Source organism: Dendropsophus ebraccatus, chromosome 8 (assembly GCF_027789765.1).
Source record: "Dendropsophus ebraccatus isolate aDenEbr1 chromosome 8, aDenEbr1.pat, whole genome shotgun sequence".
Classification (NCBI taxonomy): Eukaryota; Metazoa; Chordata; class Amphibia; order Anura; family Hylidae; genus Dendropsophus; species Dendropsophus ebraccatus.
The window spans coordinates 98,189,462-98,215,186 of NC_091461.1; the positions used below are offsets into that span (position 1 = coordinate 98,189,462).

A 25,725-nucleotide genomic window follows, 5' to 3' on the forward strand; every position below is an offset into this window, starting at 1 on the left:
GCCGGTCACCATGGACGCCATCGGCCAGTTCAGGGGGCCAACCACGCTACCCGCCTCCTGACACTAGGGTTACTAGATTTCTGGAGTAGGGACACTGATCCAAGGATTTATTTTGATTGCCATATTTAGTCAGAAAGGAATTTTACCCCTTCTGTGGGGTAATTGGCATCTGAAGTAAAAGGGTTTTTGCCTTACTTTGGATCAATACAGTAGGGTTATAGGTTTTTAACCTTTTGTAACTATGATAAAGGTCTGGTCCTATGTAGAAGGAGCCTAAGCATTTGCCAACACCATTTTTTTTCATAGGGAATCTAATTCTGAAAAAAAAAAAAAAAAAAAAAAAAAAAAAAAAACAACCTACACCTACCTGGGTGTTTGTGGGAAGGACGTCTATGTGCATTAGTAAGGGAACTAAAAAGTAGTATTTCAAGTAAAACCTTGTCGATGCTACACATGCAGTTTTTCTTTGTTCTTCAATTTACCAATCTATAATAGAAGACATGGAAAGTAGAACTTACGAGTGGAATCAAAGGGCAAGACAAGAGGAAGGCAAGAGGAGCACTTGACCCAAACACAATTCAATTATGGCTAAACAAAATGAATGTGTTGCGTCTTCTTGTTCAGCCTGGTCTAATTCATGCTCCATGGAGTGGCTGTCCTTTGCCTGATTTTATTTGGCTACTTATTTAATTTACTGTATATAAATCCAGGCAATACGTTTAAGTATGTAATGTCCTTAAAATCTGGTCAGATACACAAGGACTTGGATATCGTTCAAGCCTTGGACAAAAATGACAAAGAATTACAAGCACACATGTCATCAGGTTAACCACACGCCTCTGTAATCTGACAATCCATGTAGGGATATATTCACACGCCGCAGATTCATTGTGGAAATTCTGGAACTGAAAATTCTCCTGAATTTAAATAAATATATATACATTTAATTTGGTGTGGTGCCAATCAACTGCTAAAAGTGAAGTGTTGCACTACAAAGAGTCTCTATGTAGTTCCAGACTGTATGGAAAGTTCCTCCAACCTTGGCCCTGATACTGACACTGTAAAGCTTAGAGTGTCACTCACCTACCTGTGATTCAAATTACAATTGACACAAATTTCCACTGGTAAGAAGAGAGTAGCAAACATCTATATATTGACTTGTAATTCCTTTAATTCATAATAGGTCTTTTGGTTGCCTGTTTTAAAGGGGTATTCCAGGGAAAGTAGGAGATTGCGGGGGTCCAACCCCTGAACCCCCTGGCAATCTCAGTATTGGACCCCGGACGGCTCTAAATATATAGCCCCGGGTTGGCACTTGACCTGCAGCTCTATTCATTCCTATGGAACATTGGAAAGAACCGAGTACAGCGCTCTTCTGGCGTACTCGGCTCCTTCCGACACTCCATAGGAATGAATAGAGCAATGGGTCATGGTGTGTGTGTGTGTGTGTGTGTGTCAGGAGTCGGACCCCCCCACAATCTCCTACTTTTCCACTATCCTATGGATAGGGGAAAAGTTAATTTTCCCCGGAATACCCCTTTAAGTCCCTCTTCCCTCAATGGTATATTTCCATCTGTTTACTGTTCATAATAACAGCTAAAAATTTTGCACACAATTTTTTTTTTTTTTCAAGATTTTAAGAAAATCATGTCCATATAAAAACAGGACAATAAAAAAAAAAAAAAGGAAAATAAATCTGACATTGCTATGAGTATTTGGAGCCATTACTCAGTACTTTGTTGAAGGCCCATTGGTAGTTATTTTGGTCTCGTCTCCTGGGTATTACGAGGATACACACCTAGATTAGGGCATTTTCTTCTCTGCAGATCCTCTCCTGGTCATGTTGGATGGGGGCCATCGGTGGACCCAGTTTTCAGGGCTCTCCAGAGATGTTCAGTTGAGTTCAAGTCCCTAAGCCGCTCCTGTGTTGTCTTGACTGTGTGCTTTGCATTATTGTTTGGTTGGGGTTTCTGTTTTTTTTTTCAGTACCCCTTTAATTCCCACATTCTTTTAATTTTTTTGTATTATCAATGTAGTGTATAAAATTGCTTACAAGACAATACATAAAAGCCTGCTCAGAAAATCCAGGGAGCCCAGCGTGTGGTGTCTGTCGGTCTAGGAAGAGACCAGCATTTACCCTGCTCAATCTTCAGGATTTATTTCCATAGGTATCAATATACACATCATGATATGACTATTTGATTGATGTTTGTGAAATAAAATCTTGAATATTAAGCAAAGCGAGAAAGTGTTAGTCTATCCTGTTTGTTAAAGAAACACTCCAGGTTTTGAAAAAATTTATTTAAATTCCTGAAATATTTATAGTGGTTGTTTTACTTTGTGGGTTGTGGGGCCTAAATGTCCTATAGCAGATAATGAGCTGATGAAGTGACCGATCTTGGATTGGTCCAACATAATGGCCATTAGTAGTGTTGAGCAAACCTGTAACAAAGACGTGCCAACATTATCCAAATGCTGGGTAATCCTGGAAAACATGGATACAGACTGTAAATGTCGCAGAACCCGAACATTTTGACAGGTTCGCTCAACACTATTTATAAGCATTCCTGATGCATTGTTTAAGTCTGTGATGGTCACGCACAATTCTTATAGGTTTTTGTACTAGGAGTACTGGCCTACTAACTAGGGGGGGGGGTGCAAACCTACCTGTTGAGGGTAAGTACTTACCTAATGAGGAATTTACCCACCTACTGGGGGAACATACCTACGTCCTCAACCCATAGATCTACCCAATCATATTGTGTGGAACTCCAATGGGAACATATTTTGGAAGTCTGTGGGTGCGGAAATATTGGGCTGAGTGCTAGAAAAGTAAAGACCCTGCTATGTTTGTATGGGAGATTCTATAGAGCCATGTCATGGCCTATCATGGGTGTCGTTTGCAGGGTATGGCATGGTTTTTGTTTTTCAAAATTTTCCAGTTACAATTTTACAGTCAGAACAACACAAAAGAAGCATTACACACCCCAGTGTCAGGTCCCCTGTATATTACACACCCCAGTATCAGGAGGTCTCCAGTATATTACACAACCCCATATTAGGTCCCCAGTATACAGTACACAACCGACTCAGAGCAAGCTGTGGCCAGAGATAGCACTCTACTGACTGACTGTATATACTGGTAGTTTGTGCCCATATGATGCAGCTGCCCCTCCATCATTATACTACTACCCCCTTTATCCTCCTGCCCCTCCATCATCATAATAGTACCCTCTTCATCCCCCTGCCCCTCCATCATCATACTACTACCCTTCATCATCCTCCTGTCCTTACATCATCATACTACTACCCCCTTCATCCTTCTCCATCATCATACTACTACCCCCTTCATCTTCCTGTTCCTCCATCATCATACTACTACCCCTTCAGCATTCTTCTCTGTCTTCATCCTCATACCACTACCTTCTTCATCTGTAAAACAAAAAAAAAACAACAACTATACTTTACTCACCTGTATTGAAGTGGCTGTCTCCTCAGAATAAGGACATTCCCTGCAAAAACAGGACTGTTGGCAACTATGATTAAATACTGAAACATTGGGGAAGGTTTATCAAACTGGTGTAAAGTATAATTGTCTTAGTTGCCCCTAGCAACCAATCAGATTCCACCTTTCATTTTCCAAAGAATCTGTGAGGAATGAAAAGTGGAATCTGATTGGTTGCTAGGGGCAACTTAGACAATTCTACTTTACACCAGGTTGCTAAATCTCGTTCATTGTATTCATTCTGGTGTCTAAACTATTTCAGCAAATAAGGAGATATTTCTAGATGACTTTTTCAGTCATGGCTACCTTAAACTCCCAACTAATACTGGCATTGTGGGTCATGAATGCTAAAAAGTTGTTAGTTGTTTTAAAACATTAAAAATATTTGGGGGGGGGGGGGAAATGTAGCCAGCAAATAGGTGCATCCCCTGCGTGTTAGAGTAGATGGTGAAACACGTCGGCTGATGTGTATGTATCATAGCACCCCGACTATGTAAGGAACCCACACTTTCCTTTCCAGGTCCGATTTTATTTCTTAAAACACGAGTTGTTGAGACAACTACGACGAGTTTAGCTTTGGCCTTGGGTGCAGGTACAGAACTTCCACGGATTAAAAAGGCACATAGTTCTCTTGTAATATGTACAATTCCATAAAACATTAGGTCTGTATTACTATAACACTGCACAACAGTACTTGTGTCATGGCTGTAGACGCAAACATCGCTGTCTGAACCGGGAACGGAAACTTAGATACAGGTACATGGTTAGCAGGCACATGCTGGTGAGGAAGTACAGTACCACACAGATGCTGATGTCCAGTCGAGAGAAGCCAACTTCTAGCATCTTCACCCAACGTCCTTTCCAGTTGACGTCCCCGTTCTCTACCATGACGCCATTTAAGTAGTTTTCATTGACGCCCCTTTTCAGCAGGCGAGCTTTTACAGCTTTATGGTCAAAATCGGAATCGGGAAAATCCACCATTTTCTCTGGTTGAATGACATATCTATTATTATGGGAGTTGGAATCCTGTAATGTTCTACGAGGGAAAAAATTATTTTCAAAGGCGTCTAAATCCACAATGTCCTCTTCTTCCTTCTTTTCAGTTTGCAGAGCTGTAAAGTGTTTCATCTTTATGATGGTTGGTCTGTGGCGGGGACTTGGTTTGGCTTTAGAATCTGTAGGTATATCTCCGGGTTCTTCTGCTTTTACCGGTGGGACTATGGGGTCACTTATGACCGTTTTTTCAGGATTGGTTTCTTCTTCGGCCTCTCTTTTGGACCTGTATCCCGCTCTACCTTTTTGTTGATTCTCCAACAGGACTGCTTCATCCTCCAAATAGTCATATGACAAATTGTTCTCAGAAAAATGTGTCTTCATAAAACGGAGTACAGCGGGCTCGTCCCAGGTCGTGACATTGTCTACTGTTTTCTGGCAGTCTAGACAAAGCTCTGGAGGAGGCCATTGAATCTTTGGAAAATCTGGATCCTCGGTTGCATCCCCTAGGAAAAGGTGATATGGTCAGTGGTCATCTATAATCGCCATCACAGAGAAATAATAGGGCAAAATACATGAAGACAATGGCCATCATTGATTATGCACATGTTTTAATGATGATATGGTGATTTTAGTGGTGATTGGCATGGGGGGGGGGGGAGAGTACCAATGCATTTGCTTAGCAAAATGCTACGTGAACAGAAATGAAAGAAACAGGGAGGAATGGGCTACACTAAATACTGAGCTATTGTTGAGAGGGAAGTCTTGATTTACCTTTTAGGGACAGTGGGGATCCTCTAGAGGACTGGGACAAACTTACAGCCTAGGCTCTCTCTCTGGGACATAGCAGGAGCTAAACCCCTACAGACACTTCCCGTGTTCCATCCTGGTATCTTTGTTAGCACAGACAGACTGAGCCTAACAACAGGCAGTGAGCAGCACTTTCTGAGGTAAGAAATTATTTTGGTAAATGAAGTTACCAAATTTTAATAGATTAGACGTGTGCCATAGATCTGGTTTATATACATATGGGATTTTAGAGGATGTCTAAAATTAGGAAATATATCCTTCCTTCCTTATTTAGGGCTCACCTGCCAGCCTCTTATTGACCCGGTTATGGCTTAACCACAACCATCTGATGGCTTCATCCAGGCTACGGACACTGCTCATGGACTCTTTAGCCATTTGATCAAAGTGATGAGCGCAGTCCCTGCAGCCAAAGAAGTAGCGGACGTAGTTTCGCATTGCTTTCAAAACCTCCTGTGAATCTTAAGAGAAAGGAAGAGTTCAGATAAAGAGAATGAATGATTAAAAAACAAGGAAAGGTAAATATCAGTAACACACAGTTGGGGTGTTCCCTTATCATGAAAAAACTGGGTCATTCCTGAAATCCGTCGGTTGTCACGGAAATGGTGGAGTATAGGCCTCTCTCTACAGACCAGGGGAGCTGCATATAGAGTCTTAGAATTGTGTATAGTGATGCGATCCTGCCTTATCTAGGTCTCCGGCTGTATAATAGTAATGTCATTAAAAGAAACCTACATATAAAATTGCATGCACACTGTTGATTTACAACTTCTATGTTGTAAATCACAACATATGTTCGCCCTGATGTCTCAATCATGTAGATAATTGTGAATGGATTATTTTCATATTTGTGAGAAAACTTTGTGAATGTACAGACCCCTGAAGAAGTTGTGCTAAGCACCAGCAATACACGTGGGGCGAAGTTTGTAATTATTTTCTGTGGCCTTACCTAATGCATTGGTATACGTTATTATACTTCTGTAGATTTTTATTACATGTAGCCATGTTTGGTCAACTCAGTACAAATATTTATGCTGCTATCATGCCCTTTGGCATTGTGATCTTTGTATGCTGCACTTTATGTATACAATATAAAAATGAGGTTCCTGTTATCATAAGGTTTTTGTCCTTATGTTGGTTTTGGTGTGGGATTTTGTATATTCACGCACCATTTTTTTACACAATTGTGTTTTTTTATACAATTGTGTTTTGTTTGCTGTAATAAATTTATATATATTCTTTTTTATATTTTGGAGTGGCAGTAGTTTATGTTATTTCTAAGTTTTCTTCCCTCTTTATGTGCTTCTCTCCCTGTCTTGCTGGAGGAGACTGTTTCCATAGTGTGCCGTGTGCTTCACCTTGCTCTATTTAAGGATCAGTGGGGGTCTCAGACCCATCAAAGCCAAAAGTTTTTTTAAGGTGACAGTAACACTTTAAGTGAACACACTCACTAGTCTCTTCAGATCCAAGCTCTGCAGCTCTGACAGTCAGAAGGTGGTACAGAGTCCAGACAGAACATGGGAAACCTCGAAATTCCGGCTTGGAACCTTGACACCAAACGAAGTTGACATGTGGAGTCAGCACTGCTTTCTGTTTCTGAACAAAGTAGACGAAAGGCACGTATAACATCTGATATTACATACACATTTTCACATGTGTTAAATAGAAAAAGACCGGCACAGCATGCTTTTTTTGAAACACTTATGGGGAGCACTATGTGCTTAGCTGGACTCAGTGTTCAGACCAAATACCTTTACACGTGTGGGCTATATGATAGCTTTAGAAAACAGTCACAGTTCATTCATAGAAAGATAGAAATGAAGCGGCACTCACCACTGTATATGTGCAAAAATTCAGTGCTTATTTATTCGTCCACAAATGGCAAACATATTTTCTTAGCAGGTAAGACGCCAACACTTCATGATGATAACAGGTGACAGCTGTTTCGCTTTACTAAGCTTCTACAGACCTGCCTCTCTTGTTCACGTCACTTCAGATATACCTAGATTCTCCTCCCATCTTAGTCACGTGAACGGGATCAGCTTACAATATACAAAAATCGTGCATAGTGCGATTTAAAAACAATGTAACATCATAGCTATTGTGTTTTATTAATATTTACAAAAATACACTTAAGTCTACTCTATCGTTTAACCCTAGGTTTCCCTGGGCAAAATCCAATGTGCTTCCAGTTGCATAAGACGCTTGCGTCTATTCGGTCCCGGCTTTGCTCGTTCAATGCCACAAAATGACAGTACATTTGGGTTATTTCCATGATTTTCCCTTACGTGGTCTATTAATCTACGCGATCCCTCACCTGTTCTAAGGGAGCGTATGTGTTCACGAAACCTGGTGTGAACTGGGCGTATAGTGTTACCTATATAGAACCTCCCACATTCACACCAGATCGCGTATACTACAAAATTTGTACGGCAGCAGATAAAGTCCTTTATTTTGACTTCTATCCCCCCTATATTCAGGTATTTATTAGGCAAAAATTGGGAGCACCAATTACAATTGCCGCATTTGTGATTCCCTATCGGGGTCATTTTATCTAACCAGTTTGTTTTTTGTTTTTTATATCTGCTGTTCACCAAGATATCTTTTAAGTTTTTACTTCTTTTAAACGCAATTATAGGTTTTAGCTTCCCTATGTCTTCTAGTGATGGATCGCTTTCGATTAGATACCAATATTTTTGAATAGTTTTTTTTATTTTTTCTGACAATATTCTAAACTGAAAAACAAAGGTAAAGCGTTCTGTTTTTTATTTGTATTATCCTTTTTAGATGTTAGGACTGCTTTCTGATTTTTTACTTTTTGTGCTTTTTCTAGGTCTTTGTCTAATACTTTAGTGGGGGTACCCTCTATTAATGATACTGTTGTATAATTCCTTAGCTTGTTGAGAGAAACCTTCTTCTGTGCTATTAATTCTACGGAGACGTAAAATTTATTGCAATGTTTGAAAGGCGTTATGTTTTTGGATCATCCAATCCATTCCTGAAGCATATAAAAAATTATGTTAGATTTGTGGATGACGTGTTTATTATTTGGGGAGGTTCTAGGACAGATTTTGATAATTTTGTAAATCATTTAAATAATGAAAATGAAATGAATATGCAATTCCCTAGCAAAATAGGACCACAAGAACTTGAATTTCTGGATGTATTAGTTAAAATAGAGGAAAATAACATTGTCACTTATGGTTACAGAAAAAATACAGCATGTAATACATTATTACATTACAGCAGCAATCATCCATTACATATGAAACAATCCATACCGTATAGCCAATTTTTACGTCTCCGTAGAATTAATAGCACAGAAGAAGGTTTCTCTCAACAAGCTAAGGAATTATACAACAGATTCATTAATAGAGGGTACCCCACTAAAGTATTAGACAAAGCCCTAGAAAAAGCACAAAAAGTAAAAAATCAGAAAGCAGTCCTAACATCTAAAAAGGATAATACAAATAAAAAACGGAACGCTTTACCTTTGTTTTTCAGTTTAGAATATTGTCAGAAAAAATAAAAAAAACTATTCAAAAATATTGGTATCTAATCGAAAGCGATCCATCACTAGAAGACATAGGGAAGCTAAAACCTATAATTGCGTTTAAAAGAAGTAAAAACTTAAAAGATATCTTGGTGAACAGCAGATATAAAAAACAAAAAACAAACTGGTTAGATAAAATGACCCCGACAGGGAATCACAAATGCGGCAATTGTAATTGGTGCTCCCAATTTTTGCCTAATAAATACCTGAATATAGGGGGGATAGAAGTCAAAATAAAGGACTATCTGCTGCCGTACAAATTTTGTAGTATACGCGATCTGGTGTGAATGTGGGAGGTTCTATATAGGCAACACTATACGCCCAGTTCACACCAGGTTTAGTGAACACATACGCTCCCTTAGAACAGGTGAGGGATCTTGTAGATTAATAGACCACGTAAGGGAAAATCATGGAAGTAACCCAAATGTACTGTCATTTTGTGGCATTGAACGAGCAAAGCCGGGACCGAATAGACGCAAGCGTCTTATGCAACTGGAAGCACATTGGATTTTGAAAACCAATGCCCAGGGAAACCTAGGGTTAAACGATAGAGTAGACTTAAGTGTATTTTTGTAAATATTAATAAAACACAATAGCTATGATGTTACATTGTTTTTAAATCACACTATGCACGATTTTTGTATATTGTAAGCTGATCCCGTTCACGTGACTAAGATGGGAGGAGAATCTAGGTATATCTGAAGTGACGTGAACGAGAGAGGCAGGTCTGTAGAAGCTTAGTAAAGCGAAACAGCTGTCACCTGTTATCATCATGAAGTGTTGGCGTCTTACCTGCTAAGAAAATATGTTTGCCATTTGTGGACGAATAAATAAGCACTGAATTTTTGCACGTATACAGTGGTGAATGCCGCTTCATTTCCACATGTTCCTTGTTCTTAGGCTATGTCCACCATTGTGGTGCAGTCTTTTTTTTTTTTTTTATACACAGTGGAGCCTGAAGCATGGACAAGGCCCGAAACCAACGTACCTCATTTTTGTTATTCACAGCATCTAAAAAATCCTTATATGACACGATCTTTGCCCTTCGTTCGTACAGCCACGGATGCAGAGAATTGAGCAGCGTGTGTAAGAAGGGGCGAGCAGGAAAGTACTGTGATAGAAATAGATGGTGATCACATCATAGCTCTAATTCAGCAACATATGTTCCTTCCCATGTATAAGATAAGAGAAAAGACACAGGGAAACAACAGAAATGTAATACAACAGATGGCAAGAATACAATAGAAAAGTATCCATTTTATACCAATAATGAGCACACACACACAAAAAATTGTATAGTGAGGGGAAAAAAAATAAAAATAAATAATAATGAACCAGCGACCTCTAGTGGTTACTTTGTGTAAAAGCATAGCATACTTCAGGTCAGTAGATCCAGGATTGGACTAGGACTTGCAGCCATACTACAGGTGCAGGGATGAGCCCATATGTTCATACGAATCCAGACTAATGTATAGGTTGTTAAAAGGTATGATACAGTACAGATGATTTAAACAGTTTATAAACTCCTGGAATAATCATGGATGATCAGGCCGGAAACTTTGAAGTCTGTTCCATAGCACATCGTCCGTTCCATAGCACATTTACAAACTGTGCATGTAACGTGTAAATGCCCCCTATAGTTTACAGAATGGCTGACATGGACAACCACAGTGGACTAGAAATGTAAAGATGGGTCCACTATATACAGTACCTACACACTCACCTTTTTCAGTACAGAAACATAATTAGTCAGCGCTCTCAGACGATCGCCATTTAATTTGCTGTACCGAGCCACCTCAACCCGCAGGGAGTAATGGATAGAAGATTCCAGGTCCGCCATGTAGATAACAGAACTGCAAAAAGAGATAAAAATCAGCACAAAATATTAGGTTTAAATACAATATGAAAAAAGCCCAGAATTTTTTTTTTAAATACAAAGCTTTAAAAAAAAAAAAAAAAAGCTCTATAACATTGAAAAGTATTTATTTTAACTGTTTTGAATGTTGTTTTACATTTTCGTACTTTTAATGCTATAATACACACAGATACACTGCATGGGATCACAGTGTTCGTAGTAAGGCTGAAATAGTAATCAACTGCTGCACACACTGCCGCTACATGCTGATGTCCTGCTGCACACACTGCCGCTACATGCTGATGTCCTGCTGCACACACTGCCGCTACATGCTGATGTCCTCCTGCACACACTGCCGCTACATGCTGATGTCCTCCTGCACACACTGCCGCTACATGCTGATGTCCTGCTGCACACACTGCCGCTACATGCTGATGTCCTGCTGCACACACTGCCGCTACATGCTGATGTCCTGCTGCACACACTGCCGCTACATGCTGATGTCCTGCTGCACACACTGCCGCTACATGTTGATTCCCTGCTGCACACACTGCCGATATACATGCTGATGTCCTGCACACTGCACTGAAACAGAGATCAACTAGACAAATAAACGTTACAGCAAACGCTCTGAGACAAGCTGAGGTTTTTCATTGGCAGAACACACTTGGCTGGCCAGAGGGGGGCAGCAGAGAACACATGTTGAGGCTCTGTGCAGTACAGTAATTCCTGCATGGATCAAAAAAAAAAACAAAAAAAAAAACTATAGAAAACTTTAAGTTTATGAATTAATTTTATTAAGCACCGGATTAAAATATTTAACAATTTATTTTGTGGATACCCCTTTAAGAAAATTTAACAGCCATGACTATAGTTTATAGCAGACCAGACTCAGCCCCCAGTGAAGGCTATGCATGTGTTATGTGTTATCGCACTTTCACTATTTGCCATCAGAGGGAATCCACTGCACTAATAACATGAGGCACATACAGGTTATCCAGAACAGGGGAGGTTTTCTATGGGGATTTGTTACTGCTCTGGACAGTTCATTACACAGACAGAGGTGGCAGCAGAGAGCACTGTGTTAGACTGGAAACACTACACCAACTTCTGCAGGACATACAGCAGCTATTAAGTATTGGAAGACTGGAGATTTTTGAATAGAAGTAACTGTGCAACTTACTACAGGAGACAGATGTCATAGACTTTGTATTATGCCCATCTCCTGTAGAAAGATCTGGGGGGCGGGGGTACAGGGAGTGGGGGAGAGAGACGGTTAGCTACACCTAAACCGATCATGTCTGGCACTTCAAATTGATTCTATAGGACAACTACCCCCATTATAAGATTTGTACCTATTAACAGTCCTCCGGACCACCATGTCCTCGACAGGGTTTGCAGACCACTCAATGAGATTGATGATAACCCTCTTCACCCCAGGAAGCGACCTTAGGAACTGCGTGTATTCCGCACGATTCTCTCCCTTCCTGTAAAAAACAGACCAACAAACATTTAACATGGCAACTCAATGAAGGCTACACATGGTACATGGTACACATGACTGCCAGATACTCACAGGTTAATTCTGCTAATAGATCCATTTCTACAAAGAAGGAAGCCAGATGGGAATGATGACACATTGAACCGTTGTACCAGTTCAGCTTGGTCCATAAGTACCCTCCGTACCGAGACCCCCTGATACTGGACCATATCCAGGGCAACCTGGGAAAGAGACAGCATCAGTACAGGACTCTGCTCTAAACATTAAAGGGGATATCCTCCGTTTTGTAGCTCATTTCCATTGAAATGAATGGAGCTAGACTGTAATACCACACACAACCTGGGGACAAAGGTGGCGCTGTTTTTGAAAGAAAGTAGTTGTGCTTTTTTCAATCCTGGATAACCCCTTTAAATATACCAGGGCACATTGCATCAGGCCTATACACTTTAAAGTGACCCTATCACTTTAAAAAAGGCACAAAACTCTTGGCATGTCCTAGAGTCTAAAGTTCTGGTTGGTGTTCACACTGCACCAATCATTAGATAGAGCCAGGAGAAGCACTAGGCTAAGTACTTCCCTCCCTGGCTAGCTGTGGTCTGCATCTCATTGCAGGAGAAGGCATGAAAGACATTATACAGCAGTAATGAGCAGCGAAGCCATAAGTCCAGAACTGGGATGAGGGAATAAAACCCTATTAAAAGCTGCAGCACATCTATGTCTCTCTTTTCAGCTGCTCTTCATTCTCCTCCTCAACTATCAACACTCCAATAGAGATACCATAAATTTAAAAAAAAAAAAAAATGACTATCAATGAAGGAAGGGTTAAGGTCAGAGCTGGATTTACCTATAGGCACAGTAGGCAATTGCCAGCAGAAATAACCGAGAGAAGGGTGATACATGGTAGAGGGAAAACACTGCAAAGCATTGTGCACTTATAAGTGTATTTATTGGTTAATATGGAACCTGCAGCACTGAGATGGTGTACAAAGGAAACCCAGGTAGTGAACAGTTTTCTGGAGCAATTGATCACATTCATAGCAAGCAGCCCTGTGTTTTTATGTCAACATCTCTGTGGCTACATCTGGTATATTTTGGTATTCATGCGCCATCTTGTGGAATACAGCGCACATTACACCACTCAAGTTGTGTTATTGGCCTATTCTGGGGTGTGTTGGACCCCTGTGTCCCACTCCTGGATCCCAATGACAGTCTTCATATCTACCCTCCTGCTACGCCACGCTGGCTGACAGATGCCCTGCTCAGCTAGTCAGTGACTGGGGCAGGATCCTACCTGTTAGTGACATTGCAGCCAGTTAGTGACATACTCCACAGCCGGGATGTCATATTTTGTGTTTTTATTCTACCTTTTTTTTTTAACATAGCCTTAAAGGGGAACTCTGGATAAGAAAAACTTGTTTTCTATTAATAGTATACTAAAAGTTATATAGATGTGTCTATATAATGTATTACTGTATCTGCCACACTGGTAGCTGATAGAAATCCAGGAAGTGAAAAAAAAATGGCCCCTGTGCAAATCCACATTGTCTCCTGCTCCTTCTGCTCTCCCCCCTTAGGAGACAAATCTTCCATGCCTCAGTCTCACATTGTGTGTGTTTGCTGAGGACAGGCTGATGATGCAGACAGGGGGCAGGGCATGATGTCACAGGAGGCATGACAGGGGCTCCAAGTGATTTTTGTGGCAGAATAATTAAAAATGTAAATTACACAAGGCTAAGTGTCCAGCTCTTACCTCTCTTGCCATATAATTCCCAGGTGCTTCAAAAATCAAAGCTAGGAAGGATTCATCATTATTCTCAAAAAAATAGTCAACCTCAGGGGCACTAAAAGAGAAATTCATGTTATTCATTGAACAATACATTACATGTAATAAGAGGCATGTGTGCGCGCAAGTACTGTCAGTGAATATACAGTTGTATCGGTAATGTTGGTTGTCCATTTCAGAATGTCCTCCTGTATTTTATTGTATTCACACACAGAGGTCACTTTGCAGAGAGTGGGAACACACCCTTAGGGTAAATTCACACGGGCGTATCCTCAGCGGATTTAACGCTGCGAATTCGCAGCTAAATCGGCAGCGGATCGATCCCCTGTGAATTCCAATGCAATTACATACTCGCAGCGGGATTGTCATCCCGCTGCCAGTATGCAAGTGTCGGCCGCATTAACCCCAGCCGCCCGGGATGATACATTACCGGCACCACGATCCAGCCGCGTCTGAGGCTCCCGGCTCCCGGAGGTTTCACGCAGCCAATCAGTGACTGTGACAGGGCCGTGCACTGATTGGTTGTGCGGGACCTCCGGGAGCCAGGAGCCTCAGATGCCGCCGGATCGTGGTGCAGGTAATGTATAACCCCGGGTGGTGGGGGTTAATGCGGCCGGCACCTACATACTGGCAGCGGGATGACAATCCCGCCGTGAGTATGTAATTGCTTTGGAATTCACAGGGGATCGAACATCTTTCAGTATAATCCTAAATGAAACGATCAGCTAAAATTCTTAAATTGGACATTTAAACTATTTTGCTATAACCTGATTTTTTTTCTAGAATTCTTATTAGAAAACCCCCTCTAGTGTATAAATAGTGGTGTCTATGCTGAGCGGTAGTCATACCTGATCGGCTCCAGCGGAGGACATGCAGGAGGTGGAGACTCCTTTAGTGCCTCCAGTCTGTCGACAATGAAATGTCTCATCATGTCTGGGTCACGATCTGTGGGAATAAGGTGGATGAGTATGGGAGAGGCAGACATGGATAGGGCGGAAATTAAAAAAAAAAAATCATCATGATGAGAGAAAAACATAAGAGCTTCTACTTTCTAGAAACATAAAAGATTGATGGCAGAAAAAAAAAAAAACAACAAAAAAACAACACATGATCCAACTAGTCTGCCCTTATGGGAGTATATGTGGTGCACTCCTGTGAGGCTCGACCGGTCACTTGCTAGATGGTGAGGTGCGACTCCACTGCAGTAGTGGTTGGTCTGGATATAGCTCAGCCAGATGTTATGTTGTCGTGACGCCAGTGCCAGTTGGGAGCACAGGTATGGTGGCACACCTGCCTTTAAGTCCGGCGTAAAAAACGTCGGACTTAATAAATGTCCCCCTAAGTGTAACTACACTAGACTCCAGTCCCCCGGCCTGACACCGATAACACAATTATCCCCATCAACCCCCACCTTCCCTCCGCTGCTGCTCTCCAGTACTGGCCCCCAGCTCGGCACCGACAGCACAATCAATGATTGTGCTGTTGGTGCCGAATGTGTTATCGGTGTCAGGCCGGGGGACCGGAGTGGGAGAGCAGCGGATGTGCCGGGCTGGGGGCCGGTACTGGTGAGCAGCGGCGGCGGCAGGCGGAGGGTGGTGGGGATAGGGAAATCGGTGTCTGGGAGGGGGACCGGTGCGGGAGAGCAGTGCCGGTGTCAGGCGGGGGGACTGGAGCAGGAGAGCAGCAGCGGTTCCGGTACTGGAGAGCAGCGGCGGCAGGGAAAGGATGGGGATGATTGTGCTGTCGGTGCCGGGCCCGGGGACCGATGCGGGAGAGCAGCAGCGCAGGTGGCCAGGGGGTATGATTGCAGCCCGAATGCCCACCTTAGTACACACCGCACCACCAAGACCACCCCCAACCCCCATGTCAGCTTCCTCCCGTATCCTGCTATACATCCACATCTGTGACCTGATATATTGTGATGTGGAAGGATAGCAGCTTGCTGGGACCTGTAGTTCTACACAATATACCAGGTCACAGAACTTGTGTAGAACAACAGGTCCCAGCAAGCTGCTATCAGTCCACCTCACAATATATCAAGTCACACAGTTTCTGATTTGGACTGATAGCAGCTTGCTGGGACCTGTAGTTCTACATAAGTTATTAGACCTGACATGACGTAGAACTACACATCCCAGAAAGCTGCTATCCATCCACATTACAAAATATCAGGTCACAGAGCTTCTGTTGAAATATCAGGTGCCAGCAAGCAGTGAGAAGCACTGCATGCTGGGAAATGTAGTTTCCTGGCCGGCGCCATATTGGATTTAGACGGCTTTTAGAAAAAACTTTTTCTCAGGAATGGCAGCAGCTAGAAAGACGGGAGATGGCTCAAAATACTCAAGGGGACTTGGTGAGTAAGACCAGCTAGGTTTGGGAGCATTTAATTTTTTTGGCTATTGGGGGGGGGGGGGAATACCACTTTAAGTATACAGTATCTATCTAGTGGCAAAACTTAAGTACGACTACATCACCACTTTACTTACAGTAAAGGCTTTTGCGAAGGGTGTATACACTAGCAACACAATACACGTACACTAGCAATACAAAATATCCTACAGTTAAATAAGTATGTGTAAAACTCAGTATAAGGGTGCCTTCACACGTACCGTATCGCTGCAAGTTTCTCGCACATAAATCCACAGTGATACTGATTGCTATAAAGTCAATGTATGTGTATTCTCGCTGCATGTTTAATGCGATTTTGATGTGGGTTTGGTGCGATTTTTACATGCGAGTTTTGATTTTCACAGGAGAGTTTAACACCACAAAAAACGCAGCTACTTTCGTGCGAGTTTTGTGCGACAGAGACAGTTGTACATAGACCGCAAGACTTGCTGTATTTCCCACAGATTATACTGTACAGTAACTGCACCTGCAGTAACCTCTAGGCTGCAGACAGAGGATCAGGTAATCATTTTAAGGATCAGTCAGAAAAAAGTTTTTCACGTGTTTATATTGCAATATTCTATATATATATATATATATATATATATATATATATATATATATATATATATAATATGAGTTTGCAACCTCCTTCTAGGTTCAGATTCTTCTCATGTAGGTTTGTCCCCTCAGTAATACATGCTGCACATGAGGTCTTGGTGTTCAGGAGCTTGCTGTGGGTCTCTACCTTCTCTCTTCACTAGTACATGGCCCATGTGATTCCCCCCTACAGACTGTCTCTTGTGTGTTTTACTCCGTCTACAACCTGTGTAAGCTGCTCTCCATGTACATTCTCCTTATTCTCCACACTCTAAGCTGCTGTGTACATTCTATGACCCGTCCCTGCTGCCATTTATAAGGGCCTGCACACGTGGGCGGGAATGCTGGATGCAATGAGCTGGATGAGTTGCACCTGGTTTTCTGTAGGCTGAAATGGGACAAGGTGCTGACCGTCTGGTCCATTTAGCATAGTTGCACCACAGGGAAAAAAACAACTTGCATGCAAAACTGAATGGCTGGTGCCTCCACACCAGATGGCAACTATGCCAAATCAACAGGCACATGTGAACCTTACACTGAGGGGAGAGGAGGAGGGAAAAGCTGTCAGACACAGATAGAGCAAAGGTGTCCATTGCCATTAAAGGGGAACCATCAGCAAGTTAGATGTATCTAACCTGCTGATAGCCCCCTATAGTGCTGGGGACGTTGAAGAGGAAGGTATGTGTCTTACCTTCCTCCTCGGTTAGCTTGGTCAACTTCGCTCCCGAGCACCATTAGGAGCACTGCCGCATCATCTGTCCCGCCCCCCCCCCCCATTGATAGAAGGGGCAGGCCTTATGACTCGGCAGTGCTCCTAGCGGTGCTCCGACAGTGCGGGACCGAGGAGGAAGGTAACACACACACATACCTTCCCCCTCAGCATCCCCGACACTATAGGGGGCTACCAGCAGGTTAGATTCATCTAACCTGCTGATAGTTCCACTTTAAAAAAGGTACATAAAAAAGGTTTAGAAATTGCAGAATAGGGGAACACGGTCTACATACTGGACAACTTGATGCCATCCAATGGTTTCTTCGAGTAAGTATTGAAGAACTGGAGGAGAAGAAAAACAAAACAAAATGACAACACAGGGTCACTATGGCTTCATACTGAACTGGTAATATGGAAATAAAATGATAGACAGGGATCGAGTAACAAGACTGGAGACGGGCAGGAGTGAGGACTGAGAATATTAAACTATAAGAGACGTACCTGTACAGTGGGGTATCCTACAATACCAAATTCATTACACGTCTTGCTATTGGACTCCTTGGCGCAGTCTAGCACAGCGAGGTACACAGCAGGCCTCCAGTCTGTAGAAAGAAGCAGCATGGTATTAGCCATAGGTTTCATCCTGCACGGCATAAATATCAGGTTTGGTTGCCATAACAATAGGACGGACAGCGGCCATCATTAATGTGGAGGTGCAGCCGATCACCGGCCTTATCGGTTACGTAAAAGCAGAGACCACTGTGGCTACTGACTGGCTGCAGTATCACATGACCCATGTATAAGACGCCATAGCCCATCTCTAGTATGGATTAGTAGGTTGTATCGGAGGCTCGGGTGCCTCTCTTGCAAATTCCGATAGTGGTCAAATGCAAAACAACATGCCAAAAAAATCAGATATACGTGTCCGGTATGTAATGGTTCACTTGGCGCCATTTTCTTTTCTTCTTTGTTGTTCTGCTCCAATAAGTAGAACGGAAAAGTCAACATAGATTAAGCCAGGACCTGCATTACCCCCATACCAGTGCCAAAAACAATGCCAGCCATAAGGTTGCCAGAATCGGTGATACAGCTGTTCTGCGAGGGTGGAATGACCATGTACTGGGACAGAAGGCCTTTCCTACTGAATCTAGAGCATACTAGAAGCACTGAGGGTGCCTCACCAATAAGGCCCATGCAAGAAGCCCTGCTCTTAGCAATGCTTAAGGGGACCATTTTGTTTTTTCAAAAGTGTTATGGAGCAATGGATGGTTAGACAAAAAGATCTGCCTCATATACAAATTTCCGTTTGGCTTAATAAATATTGCATAAATTTGTATTTCTCAGGCAAAAGTAGCATTCAGCCTGAGACTCCCGCATACACTGTATAGTAATAAAAATTCATTCTCTGCATCAATTGAGGAACCCAGAGGTCAGACCCCAACTGATCATAAAGCAATGGCATCAAAATATTACATGGGAATATCCCTTTAACATCCTTCTATTGCTTTTATAGTTGGGCAGAGCTTCTAGAGTACCAGTCCAAACTGGATTATCCTAAAAGGTATTTTCTTTCTGCTGGGACCCACATATCCGGCACATGAGGGGTGCATGAGTGTAAGGGGGAGATGGGAGTGCTGTCTGCATGACGCGAGGAACAGATGTTGTTTTTCTTGGTGTTATCTAGGTTGCCTTTTATTTGTATATCTCTCCTCATCTGTTTTAGTGGTGTTTTCTCCATGGTGTCTGCTGGCTTTTCTCAATGTTGCCCAGCAGGTAGCTGTGTGTTTCCCAGCACACATGAAAACTTTATAACCTAGTACCAAGGATACAGGATGAGGAGCCTGGCGTTTGGGCAGACCCTATGCAGGACTGCAGCGTCATGGTGGTAAATGATGAATTCTGGTGCTAGCACAAGGTTATACTAGGAGGAGGAAGAAGTAGGGTGCAATGGAGTGCTACGGGCATCTGTAGTGTGTACAGTGAAGTAGCAGACCTATGTCGGCTGCCATGAGACTAGCCAGTGACCTGGGGCAAGAGACAAAGAATGAGCTGGGCAGTGGACCTGTGGTGTCCCAGCACAGGGTGCTGTCCCTTGGCACCTGAGCAAGTAACTCCCTCAAGATCACTACTGTGTTTCCCCCACTAGGTGTCGCTACATGTATTTGTAATCTATATTGTATATGTGAAGATCCAGCTGAAGGTACAAGGGTTAACGGTATCGGATGTCACAGGTTATGTATTGTCCAGTCACAGGTTGCAAGTGCTTGTCTTTCTTTCTCTGCACTATCCTATCCTCTCCACACACACTGCCCCCACCACTCACAGGAGGAGTTTGTTTTTGGTGGGAGAAAGCTAGTTAGTTGGTGACTGTAGGTCTAAGTGTGTGGATGTGTGTGGGTCAGCTCAGTCACATCTTTCTTTCTTAAGCAGGCAACCACATAGCTATGCAGTGCTAAGTTACACCAAGGGAGAGAAGCCAAACAGGGATAACCTTGTCCATGCCAGGAACCTCTCTACAACGTGCAGGGCAGTTGACTCTAAGCTATAGGAACTAGAGATGAGCGAACCTCGAGCATGCTCGAGTCATTCCGAACCCGAACTTTCGGCATTTGATTAGCGGTGGCTGCTGAAGTTGGATAAAGCCCTAAGGCTATGTGGAAAACATGGATATAGTCATTGGCTGTATCATGTTTTCCAGACAACCTTAGAGCTTTATCCAAGTTCAGCAGCCACCACTAATCAAATGCCGATTGTTCGGGTTCGGATGGACTCGAACCCGAACCCGGTTCGCTCATCTTTAATAGGAACTGATCCCAGTAGGACAAAGGTACGGAACGTCTATGTATCCCACTGCGCAGCGCAGAACAACTGGATAAACTCGGGATTCTGCTTCGCCCAGATAACACAGACTGGGGCTTGTGCTACCCACCTAGGATGGCTAGCCCGCAACTGGAGGGCATAAGACTAGAACAGTCATCCGTGAGTACTAGTATTCTCTTTCACCTCTTCTGTTAATTCACCTGTTCCGGCAGGGCAGGGCCCCTCTGGCAATTCCTCTCCTCTTTCTCTCTACTGCAAAGCAACTACTACAAGCACTGGTTCTATCTCAACTGTCAGCACCTAAGTGCCTACACACCTCTATATACTTGGGCTATCCTCTCTGTGCTGTGGCGATGCCAATTGCCCGGGGTTGGTCTAACACCCCTCCAGGCCACTGTGACAAGTGCCCAAGTGACACTAAACTCCCCTGAGGCGCCAGCTATCGGCCACCACAGACCAACTGGCGTGCCATCCTGGAACCAACTACCTGGCCTATCTTCCTCATTATACAGAGTTACTGAACACTGAGCACATAGCAACGATGGGAAAAAAAATGGATGAAAAAAAAAAGATGTATTTGTGTGCATTTGTTTTGGACAGTTTTTCTATTGACTTCCATTATATAAAAAAAAAAGGATCAAAAAGCATCAGGTTTTTTTTGCATACACAAAAGCATAGTCAACCATGTTAAAAAAAAACAGATGTGTTTTGATTCATTTTTTTAGAATGGGAGTCAATGGAAAAACGGTTGCACACAAATACATCCTTTTTTTTTATTAATCGGATCCGTTAAATGGACAGTATAAACGCAATGTCAACCCAGCCTTATACAGTTGCAGCCAAGAGAGGTTGGAATCTGAGAAAGATACTGGCAGAGAAGCTGGAAGGACTCACAGATGTACAGAGCAATTCTGATGGGCAATTTAGAAACCCTACAAGAAAGGTCTGTATTGGGTGGAGACATGTCGAACGTGAACTACTAGGCACAGATTCAATAAAACCTGAACCATGATATACATGTTATTATTTCACGTATTTGGGTTACAAATGTCAACCACGAAGTTACAACAGGAGTTGGCAGACGTGGTAAGGTTGTCAGAGAAGGAATCATTAGGCAAATCTAAACCTGTCAGCAGTCAGGGGAAGCGAGAGGTAAACGGTCTCCACCTTCTCACAATGACAGGCTGTAAATGCACGCACACCCAAGAGACAGTTTATTGGGAACACCACCCCAGGAATGAAAGTATAAATGGTAGAACTGGTTTATGCCATTTATAACACTGGAGACATTGGTCTGATCCTACAGCTTGTTACAGCATATTCCTCAAATGCATAGGGTCATATCTATTATTTTCCTACATTAGACAGAACCAACAGGGAAGTAGTACATCATCTACGCACCGTTACCCTGCTCTTTGTACATAAATGAAGATGGAAAGTGGAGAACAATTTCCAGGCTCTTGCGTCATCTAATGGAAGACTGAAACCACACTGCATGGTCCGATAAAATCCAATACCTGCCTAGTCTGGCTGAGGCATCAACCATAACTCCCCATGAGAACCCATCCATATGCAGCATCTACCACTTTGGTGGACCTAGAACATGTCTGCATCATATGGACAGCAATTCAGTATAATTTGAGCTAAGACGGGCGTGACTTAGAATATCTGTGCCCTAACTTTGCACCACCCCTCCGTCCCTCTTCCTTACCCTCTTCATCATTAGGAATGCCACTGGAACATTTTCTACATGCTGAACATTTGCACAGGTGTCTTAAAGATCCAGCCCATGTGCCGGGCTGCCACAGGTGGGGAATAGGAGGCAATCTGTCTGGAGCATTCCTAATGATGAGAAGGGCGGGAAGGAGGGACAGAGAGGTTGTGCCAGCCTAATGCATACACAATCCAGGCCACTCCCGTAGGGCATGGGGCTGCCAGTTCAAAAGTAGTTTTTTAGGACAATAACTGCATCACCTGCTAAACGGACCCCAGGACAGATCTTGGATTAAAAGCAGCTATCCGAAGGTACAAGTGGTTTGGGGGGGTCAGATGGTGGGTCGCTTTAAGGGGCGACTGTCAGCCAAATTATTGCCCCATGTAAAAAGCAAAGATGCCAGCCAACAAATAAGCAAACTGGTTGCTGGCATTAATATATACTGGACAATACATTTCATTTACTACCTTTCAGCCTTCTGTTTGCTCTGCTGTCTTCATTAGCGCAACTTTCTATCTAGTCCACAACCTGTAATGGATTTTCTATTCCTGCTGTACATGCTTGCTGTGAATTCAGCAATTTCCCTGAAGGTGTGTTGAGAGGGAGATAGAGTAGGCTAGAGTGTACAGCAGGAACAGGAAGTCTGCTACAGGATGTACACTAGACATGAAGACAACAGAGCAGGCGGTTTGCTTCAGAAGCAGATGAAAACATAGGGTTAACTCAGGATTATAAAAACATAGGTGGTATAACAATTTAAATACATTCAGTTCAATGGAACTGAGCTGCAAACCCAACACCCAAACTAAGGACAGGAAAGGTGTCGTTTCTGGAAGGAAATACCAGAGAGGTGGTAAAATAAATGAACATATATTGCTATAGAAAATTACATAAAATAGTGCAGAGCTGTTACTCCCTGTCTGGCTGCGAGAGCCATCTTTAATGCAAATCACTGTTATTATCTAATGGCTTCTTCATACACAGAGATCTACCTGGGATGTGTCTCTCTATAAAGAGACATCTCCCAACTACTGGAGAATCAGAAACACCAGGAGGTGCAGTATGTCACCAACCATGATGATTAAACGGGAGATCTGTTACATTACAAAGCATGTGGACTTTTTAGATACTTAGGGTCCTATTACACGGAGCGTTTTTTTAACGACTAACAATAAACGATGGCAAACGAGATTGTTTATCGTTAACCTGAAATCGTTCACCATATTACACAGAACGATAGCCATTAGTTACGATCGTTACTATGATCGTTATTGCGATCGTTACAATGATCGTTTATTTCTTCTGATCCCAGCAAAACAATGGACAATGTGCAATTACACTGAACGATTAGTGAACAAATGCTGAACTTGATCGACTGATTAGCGAATGATTAGCAAACAATTAACCATAATTTTAGGTCAACGATCAACGACATACAAACGATTTTCCGATCGCTGCCTGCAATTACACAGAACAATTATCGTTTAAATTCGAACGATATAACGTCCCGTGTAATAGGGCCCTTAAAGTGGTCAGCTGTCTAATAGAGACACGGCAGGATGTCTCATCCAATAGGAAAAGAAGATATGCCAGCATATACCTCTATATGCCAATAAGACACGCTGTAGCATTTCCTGACACGTATGGCGCATGTACGTATAGTGCAAACACCATAAACCATACGGTAGATTCTAAATTTAGAAAAAGAAATCAATACAACTACTTAAGCTTTGATAACACTTCACTGAGTTTATGCACAGATATATAAATATATATATATATATATATATATATCTATATCAGCACATTTCTTTAGCATTAGGCATTTTTTAAGAGATTGGTTCCCTGAAGGTTATTCATAAAAATAGGTTATAAAGCATTATAAAGCAACTATAATACAGCATGACCATTCGTGTGCAGAGTCCAATTACACCACTCCGGTTTTCTGCATTTGTTAATTTCCTGCTGTGAACATGTTGGTGATGTAAGGCTTGCATGCAGCTGCTCAGCCATGGAAGCCCATACCATGAAACTACCCGCAGGGTGCAGTTTATGTGCTGATTTTAATACCAGATGAGGTTTGAACTTAGCGGTTAGCGAGTTAGCAGAACTCACCTCAGCACTTTCTGTATATTTATGCACAAGCCAAAAAGACAGAAATGGCTGCACATCGCACCCATGGTTGACACGAAAGCTTATTCAGCTACATTTAAAACCAACATTAGAAGTTAGTATATAATTTGGCCAAACCATATTGCCTCATGTACCACGTGCAGGTCTTCTGATACACATGAGTCCCTAACCAAAAAAAATCACTGTGCCGGTCAGCGACCACAATCCCCGCAAAACATGCGCAAGCAGAGAAGGGGGGGCCACGTAATGGCCCTGCAACCCCATTGTCACAGGACCAGACCCTAAAGGGCCCCCCCGGGGCACTACATCCCCACATCAGCCGCCTCTTCCCCAGCTGCAGCTATTGTCCTTGGCCTGAGATCAGACACTCATATGTTACTAGCAGCAGTAGGGAGTGCGCAGTACTTTCACATTGACTTATTTTCCCCACGGGCCATCATTAATAACAATATTATTAGGATGATCCTGACTCTGTGTTCTTGTTCCAGATAGTCACATTGAAGTCTATTTACTCAGAGACTATTACCTCAATATAACAGATAGAGAGCAATACACAAGCTGAAAGTTCATCTCTCTCATTATTAAAGGCATAGTCCCATCTAAACATTCATATATTTTATATATATATATATATATATATATATATATATATATACACACATATATACATACACACACACACTAATATATATTATATATTTTTTTTTTTACATACACACACACACACACTATATAGTCCCCCCCCCCTCCCATATATATCCCTACAACCACCACCAGAGGGCACACACTGCATACTGTTGCTATCCACTGTTTGTTCGGATACTTTGCATTACTTTTGAAGTATATTTTTATTGTATTCATGAATTGATTAATAGTTTATGTTGTATTCAGAACAATATTTATTTGCATGAGTTAAGTTTAGGTATATCTACTGTATGCATTGAGGATGTTGTTACATTTGTGGGTGTTAATAAGTGATTCATACTGTTTGTGTTTATAGATTGAACCTAATAGCAGTAACAGTATGCACTGAGCTCCGAGGGTCTCTAGGTTTCCCCCCATAAAGCATTACTGTTATGAAAAAAAAAACAAAAAAAAACAAAAACCTTTGACATGTCAAATAGATAAGTAAATAGTTTTGATCAGTCGAGGTCTCCATGCTGGGATCCCTTTCAGTGAATAGCGACCACAAAAAATGAACATGTGCGGTTGCAGGGTATACAGAGTATGTACATTGCAGCCATTGTTCCTTAGAAAACAATGTAATTTTAAACTTTCAATAAATAGTGGCCAGTATTGCAAGCTGCAAAAATGGCCGTTATTCATTGAAAAAATACATTGTGTGAACAGGGCTCAAAGGG

The 25,725-nt window shown here is 42.3% G+C and overlaps 1 protein-coding gene across 1 annotated transcript in view; it reads right to left on the bottom strand.

The window, feature by feature from the left end:
• Nucleotides 1-4,013: 4,013 nt before the first annotated feature.
• QSOX1 (quiescin sulfhydryl oxidase 1) overlaps nucleotides 4,014-25,725 on the bottom strand; it is a 39,103-nt gene continuing 17,391 nt past the window's right edge. The window contains exons 2-12 of the mRNA XM_069981162.1: nucleotides 18,199-18,299; nucleotides 17,991-18,039; nucleotides 14,846-14,942; nucleotides 13,965-14,055; nucleotides 12,290-12,435; nucleotides 12,069-12,200; nucleotides 10,582-10,711; nucleotides 9,847-9,969; nucleotides 6,757-6,895; nucleotides 5,590-5,766; nucleotides 4,014-5,004 (exon numbers count right to left, since the gene is read on the bottom strand). Coding sequence (XP_069837263.1) covers nucleotides 4,205-5,004; nucleotides 5,590-5,766; nucleotides 6,757-6,895; nucleotides 9,847-9,969; nucleotides 10,582-10,711; nucleotides 12,069-12,200; nucleotides 12,290-12,435; nucleotides 13,965-14,055; nucleotides 14,846-14,942; nucleotides 17,991-18,039; nucleotides 18,199-18,299 — 1,985 coding nt within the window. The 3' untranslated portion in view covers nucleotides 4,014-4,204. The remainder of the gene's footprint in view (nucleotides 5,005-5,589; nucleotides 5,767-6,756; nucleotides 6,896-9,846; nucleotides 9,970-10,581; nucleotides 10,712-12,068; nucleotides 12,201-12,289; nucleotides 12,436-13,964; nucleotides 14,056-14,845; nucleotides 14,943-17,990; nucleotides 18,040-18,198; nucleotides 18,300-25,725) is intronic.